The sequence below is a fragment of the Pelecanus crispus genome, chromosome 8 (genome assembly GCF_030463565.1).
Source record: "Pelecanus crispus isolate bPelCri1 chromosome 8, bPelCri1.pri, whole genome shotgun sequence".
Classification (NCBI taxonomy): Eukaryota; Metazoa; Chordata; class Aves; order Pelecaniformes; family Pelecanidae; genus Pelecanus; species Pelecanus crispus.
Genome location: NC_134650.1, coordinates 35,224,933 through 35,232,284, shown reverse-complemented (window position 1 = coordinate 35,232,284; position 7,352 = coordinate 35,224,933). Strand labels below are relative to the sequence as shown.

The 7,352-nt window shown below is 39.3% G+C and overlaps 1 protein-coding gene across 1 annotated transcript in view; it reads right to left on the bottom strand.

Annotated features, from left to right (window-relative positions):
- Nucleotides 1-4,964, bottom strand: part of ZNF536 (zinc finger protein 536) — a 186,928-nt gene extending 181,964 nt beyond the window's left edge. Inside the window, exon 1 of the mRNA XM_075715742.1 lies at nucleotides 2,795-4,964. Coding sequence (XP_075571857.1) covers nucleotides 2,795-4,964 — 2,170 coding nt within the window. The remainder of the gene's footprint in view (nucleotides 1-2,794) is intronic.
- Nucleotides 4,965-7,352: the final 2,388 nt, after the last annotated feature.

Here is a 7,352-nt window from a genome sequence, read left to right as displayed (position 1 = left end):
TCTCAGCCTGAGCTAGACATTTTTAAACAGGCACTCCATTCCCAATCCTCCTTTGCAAAGAATTACATCAGATAACAAAGACTTCTCTGCCACTCATTGTAAGCCTTCTTCTGGAGATCTGTTCTAAGAGGCACTGTGTAAAAAGGTTTTTATGATGAATTCAGAACTACTATCATGTTAAGAGCACCAATTTATAAAGAAGAATTCATTGGTTAAGATCTGAAAAAATAGTTTCTCAGGCCCTACTGACCCAGTTTTCAACAAAAAGAATCAAGTGATGCAAATTAAGTTTTGAGACATTGTTATGCAGTCTGAGAAATTTGTAAAACTCTGTTTTGCGGTAATTTCTTAATAGAAGATTCAATGACTACTTAATTCTCCCTTACGCAAAAAATCCGATTTCTTTATATTCTACAGGTTTGTCTTTCACAGGTAGTGATAAAATACACGCTTCATAACAATGAAAAGTTCCAACAGCAACATGGCAATAAAATTAATTTTAAAGTACTAAAGAATACTTAGATTTTGTTCTGATAGAATGCAATACTCTCTTTCTTTCATCTGATTAAGAAGTTATAAAAATGTGCACACTTTCCATGATAGGATGTATGACACCGAGAGCCCTCCTAGATTTACTAGTAACAGACTAAAGGAGACAATCAGATATTAATATAAAAGGTCTGGGTTTCTTCAGTAAAAACGAATGTGCTTCTAGCAACTGTTACTGCACATATTTTGCTTTCATTTTTACAGGCTTCGATATAAATGCATCAGGTGTGAAAATAAACGCTTTAAATAAATTGCAGTTTAAGTTAAAAATAATTTTAAATTAGTGGCCAGAGAGAGAACACTGCAGTGTTATCTTTTGCCTCTGAAGATAGGGAAAACTTCCCACAACAATACATTTAACGAACCAGAACACTTGGAATTAAAGTTTTCAGGGCACTCAAAACGCACCAACTTTCACATGCACTGTTTTGAATCCTCTTCAGTCTCTATCAGTTCAACCTCACTCAGAAGACGCTGGGGCTCTTTTTTCCCAAACTTTTCCAGACAGCCCTGGAAGGCTTCGGACAGAATTTAAATGATTTCAGGATCTTTTATTTCCGATCGCTCTATGGCATTGCAAAACAAAAGTGACGCTTTCTGTATTAAAGAGGAGCCTTCTCCCGCCCTCCCTCCCCCCCCCCGCCATGTGTAGGATTTTTAAAAGTGAAAGTTAGAAAAATAATCTTCTTCATCCTGACATATTTTCAATCCTCTTAAAACAATCTCAACAACTATATATGGTATGAAATTAGCTCTTGCCTGTTACCCTTGTTCCTACATCGAATTTTCTAATGTGTCTCACCAGTAATAAATTGTAAACGAGGCTATGACTCTAAGAGTAGACAGTGTGTTTCATGGGTATTTAAACAACAGCATTAAGTACTATAGGAATGTGTGGAATGTGGAGTGCAGATTTATGTGTCTTAACAATTTCTTTACTGGTTTGTAATAAGCCAGCAAACTAACACTTTATTTTTATATTAATTTGGCCTCAGAAGTAGAGTATACTGGAGCATGACAAGAACAACAAAAATAAACTGGCATATACTTAATAACTGTAACAGTGAATTGCCTCCAATACTAGAATATTTATCGAAACTGGGGGAAAAAAACCTAAAAAGAATTACCCTCAACAGCCTGCTACCAGCTCTTTAACAGTGGGCAATGTAATGCCTTAAGGTACCTCAAACTGTCTTTCATTTTCTAGACTTAATGGCTGATTGCAGAAATCAATGTTGCCATTAGTAACAGAGTATTTGTTATGGCATGATTTCCTCTGTTGTTAGGCTTGCAGAATGATTACAGTATTAGTGAGGTGCTTTCTTTATAAAGGGCTGAAGATATAACTTTCAATTTACTATCCATTAGTAAGTGACTTTGGAAATATAGATGAGGCCAGAAATCTTACCTGTTATTACTTGGAGATTTTATTTCAGCAGTCATAGGCTAGTAACTTTAAAAATTGTACCAGGAAGCTCAATATTTTATAGACATCTCCAACAAAATATTATCTGCTTTGCTATTTTATACACAGCAAGTTAACATGACATACAATGCAATTAAAATGTTTCAGTCCAATTTCTATTTTTCTTGTACTTTCAAATAGATGCGAATTAAGCAGAAGGCTTCATACATGTTAAAATATGCACATAACTTAAAAGACTGTCAAAAAGTTAGTAATTTGTATTTTTTAATCTCTTTTTAATCAGTCCAGTGGCCAGGTACAAGTAGGTATCTCAGCTAAGTAATTGATATGGTTGTGGGAACAAGGGCAGAGAGGTCAGCCAACACGCTGTTTATTAATCCTATTTCTTTGAACTATAGCTCAAAGAAGGCATCTTTCCTCACCCTTTTAAATGGACGACACGGAAGGATCTGCAAGAGAGACACCATGAATAGAAGAGGAGGAAAAAAACCTCCTTCCAAAAGCTGGATGGAGAGGCCCTGGAAGTGACATTGCCATTGGTGACTGTACAGACCCTGCACGCTGCTGCCAGTGGGGTGGCGGAGGTGACAGCTGAAAGGCTAGGAAACCTGCCCTTGGAGGGGAGAAAAGGGTGAGCCGAGAATTAACCTCGAAGGCATTGCAGGAACCCAAACACAGATGTTCTGGCATATAATACCACGTCCCTGTGGACTGCTAGAAAACGACCTAACAAGAGAATGCATAAACTACTTTGCTGCTGTGATTTCAAATACAGCTACGAAGCTTTCAGTGCAGAGAGGCAAGGAGAAGTTATCGTACCTGAAGAGGAGGGTGAGGAAGGATGTGGGCTGTCCTCCTGGGCACTCCCCGTCTGCGAGAGACCCCCACCTACTCCGCTTTCTTCAGTAATGTTAGAGGACCCTGGTGTTGTCGACCTGCTGACAGACTGAGACTCTTGATCACTCCCAGACCCACGTCGCTCATCAAGACTACCTTGAATTATTTCATCTTCTCCTTTCCTGTCTCTTTTGTGGACCCTGGAGTGAACAACCACTTGGTGGTACGTTCTAAAAACCCTTCCGCAGTCCGGGCATTCAGTTGGCTTTTCTTTTACGTTTCCATGACTTTGTAAGTTGTAATCGAGTCCCTGGTTCATACCATGTGACAAAAAATCTCTACTGCCTTCTAAAGGGTCTAGTTTGTTTGGCAAGTCTCTCTGATTGCCCATTTTAGTGCTGTGAACCAAATCAGCAGGCATTTTCTGCTTAGAGCCATCTGCTCCTACTAACACATACTCCCGCTTCTCCTTATCAAACATAACTCCAGCATTTGCCAAAGTGTCTTCATGGCTGCGCTGTATCTGCTGCTCTTTAGACAAAAAGCCATGTTCCATGGCCATTCCCCTTGCCATAAGCTGCCAGGCCTGATAGCTGTTTACTGGATCCATCTCTGCCGCTTTGGCGGCAGCTTGTAACCTTTCTATACAGCTGGATTTCAGAGGAGGCACCAGATTGAGACAACCCAATAAAGAATGTTTATCCCCTTCAGCAATACTGTGGCCAATGCCAGAAATGGGCGAAAGGAGCTTCCCCAAGACTTCTTTCTCTTTCATGGGCATATCTCCTTTGTTATAGATTTGATTTTGTTCACTTAAACTCGCTTTGTCAGGAGGAAGAAACCCACTCTGCAAACATGACAGATATCTCGAATATAAGTTTGCATGAGCTTCCTGGGACATGCTGCCGATGGAGACAGGTACTTCGGGATCATTAGGAGATTTGTTCTTTACAGATAACTTATTCAGGTGAACTTTCATGTGATTTTTAAGAAACCAGGGCTCTTTGAATCGCCTCCCACAGATCTGACAGCAGTGTTCAAAGGAATCCTTGTGCTTTCTCATGTGGCCTTTTAGGAACCATGCTTGGCTAAACACTTGGCCACACACCTCGCAACGGAACTCATTGGTGGATTGCTCCCCATTCCCGTTGGAGCCCTGGCCCTGTGCTGACTCTGCAGTTATGTGAGCCTTCTCCACGTGGCTGATCAGCTCCTCCTCCTGCGAGGCAGCAAAGTCACACAGGGTGCACTTATAAGGTTTGTGCAGGATCCTTATGTGCCTGTCCAGCTCTTCTCGCTTCTTAAACTTGCCTTTGCAAAACGTGCATCTGAATCCAGCTGTCTGAGCGACAACTTCTTCCTGGACACTGACTGGCTTCGGAGAGGGAACGGGGTTTGAAATATCAGGTGTGCTGTGATTAGCTGGCACAGACAAGTTACAGTTTGCGAGAGGCATTGGCTGAGTGTGCTGCTGTGCTTTCACATCAGGTCGTGGCTGCAAGAGGCTGCTCTTCATCTGTTTGTCCCGAAGAATTGCTCTCTCCTCCAGCTCATGTAAAAGTCTGTTTTCTTCTCGGACTCTTCCACGACCTTTGCCAAGGTTTCCAAGCTTGTGAGTACGCAGATGTATCTTCAGATTGCCTTTTTGAGCTGCTCTGTGGTCACAGTATGGACATTTAAATGGTTTCTCTCCAGTATGAGTTCGCATGTGTAGCGACAGGATGCTGTTAAATCGAAAGCGTTTCCCACAGAGGGGACATGGGTACTTTCTGTTTTTCCTGGCGTCATCCTCTATATCGCTCATCTGAGACATAATCCCGAGGTTTTGTCCATTTAAGAACTGCTGCAGATCCACACGCCCATTCAAACTGGTGTCAACCTCTCTATTGAGCTGGTTTGCCAACAGTGCCATCTGACTGCTGATGGGCTGGTTTCCTATGGACATGTGGCTTTTGTCTTCTAGCGGTGCTGACGCCTTCTCCTCTGGATTCTGCCTGTTCTGGAGCTCCGGGAAAGCATGGCTGAGCTGGGAAGTGATCTGGTGCAGCTTCTGGCTCATTGAATACTGCCCATTGAGTATGGTGCTATTGAGATGGGCGTCAGCTTCTGGCACAGCTGAAGAAACACCAAGGCACAAACTAGCTTCTTCCATCTCTGAAAATCAGAATATATTTTAGATTCAGACTGTGAAAGAGTTACAAGCATTGAATCACTGACGTATAATTTGCATTTTATGTTTTACCTACTCATAATAATGCAAAGGAATTAGTGTAAAAACAATAAAAAGTGTATTAAATGCCAACTGTGCTACACATTTTTGATCATACTTGTGCTTTCATCATTCTGCATGTTTGCCAATAACCATTAATTACTATTTTAAAATATGCTACAGTTTCAAAATCTAATTATTACGGAAGGGGCAAAGGCTTTTACCACCTCCCTTGTATTTCTTCTTGTAAAATTGCACCTGTTTACATTTCTAAATCTATAGAAAAAGAAATGTTATGCATCTCTCCCATTTCCACTAGAAAAGCCAGCCAAAAAAAAAAAAAAAACCCAAAACAAAAATAGAAACCCATTTGTAACTTTCAGTTCCATTAACCATATTCAATATATTACACATTCTACAATGAGAAAGATAGTTTTATGATTTGACAAAAAAACGATGGTATGATATTTACTGGTATACAATAAAACAAGATAATGTTTTGGGAAAAAATAAAGTAAAGGACAAGCTTTAGAACAATAAAAGGGATTTTGCTTTAGTCAACAAAAAGTGCAGTAATATCTCATTAAGCTGATTAGTATGCTGCTTAGAAACAGTACTAGGTGCTGTAACACATGATTATAATCATAAAAATCCTTCAGTGTTTGCAAGTAAGCATTAACGAGGTATATTAAATTTTAAGGAGACTGCGACTAGCAGCTTTGTAAACCTCTGAGATTAAGATTTAACCCTTCTGTTACAAAATATTGTTATTTTGTCATTTTGAAACTGAGCCCATCAAAAGGTACATAAATTATCTTCTGCCAAGTCTTTTAATTCATCATCGAGAACCTTCAGATTTCAGTTCTTAGGAAAACTTGCCAGATTATAGAAGGAATGTTTCTGTCCTTCAATGGGTAAGACATGTGATTTAAGGCACTTTGATTTGTTTTAAAGAGCTCTCTTATGGAACTACATAAAACCAATTAAAATCTGGGGAAGGTGTTGTGGAAAGCCTCAACAAGTTTAAGAATTTTAATAACTTTCCTAATACACAGTAATGACTACAAATTGTACCTACACTATGTATATTGCAGAAAATTAGAATTCAAAGCTGTTTGTTAAACCCAAGTGCTCTGTTCTGGTCTGCATAATTGTCCACAATAATCTTCTATCCTTGCCACTTCTCTACTCTATACAGAAATAATGTATCTATAAAATTCTATTTACAAAATGAAGTTTTACATTAATAACTCTCAAACTATACGATGCTATAAGGTTATATTAGAACTTAATTAAGATCTGTGTTGTTCAGTGGAGTGATGTGACACTTTATTCACTAATAAAATCACTGAATTCTATACATTATTGAATAATTAATTTGGTCAACTTTCTGTTTGGCTTTAGCCAAAGGCATTTACTCGTTATGCCTTCTACAAAGGCTGCAGGCACACTCCAGGTGGACACCATTCCTCACACGGCTTCACAGTGGCCACTCACTAGACAATCCGAGGCCCAAATCTGGCACATGCTTAAAATGCATGTAATTGTGCTCATGGGAGTAGTCCAGTAGACATCAAAGGGTGACTCCTGAAAGCAAAGTTCCACACATGCTTAAGTATTTGCAGGATCAGGGCCTAAAAAAAAAAAAGCATGGGTGGTCTCCAAGAGGAGACCTATTTGGTCCTCAACAGGAAGACTGAGGTTGTGATACAACGCAGATCTTGTAAGAAGTAAAGGGGGAAGTGTATATTCATGTCTATTAAAGATGAACAGGAGATACAAAATTTTGCTTACATGTAATGCAGATCTTTTTCAAAGATTAACAGTGCTCAGATTCAGGTTTCTTTTGGGGACCCATTACTTACATGCCGTCAATGTTGTTATTTATAAAAATATTAATGAGATTAAGTATATAAAAGGAACAGGCTTATACCTATAAGCTACAGGACTGCACTTAAGTTTAGCTAGCAGTGTCTGATTTCTGAAGGTAGGGGAACATAGTCAAGCCAGGTGTTCACCCAAGGCCATGTAGCAAACAAATAAAATCCTTGGTTTCCGTGTAAGTTTTCTGTGCAGCAGACCACAGTCATTCAAAATGTAGGTACATACAAACATGTTTTTTTAACGATTTTGAAAGTTTGCTTAACTTTCGAAACAAACCAAATTTCATGTTCAAAAGGATTAGCTTAACATCTGAGGGTTGTAGTGCTTAGGTTTGCCACTGCCTGAAGTTGACTGAAATTTTGAATATCTGCCTCCCCACTTCCTAAAAATAAATCAAAGAAAAAGAACAACCAAAAAACCCCCAAACCCAAACAAAAACCAGAATCC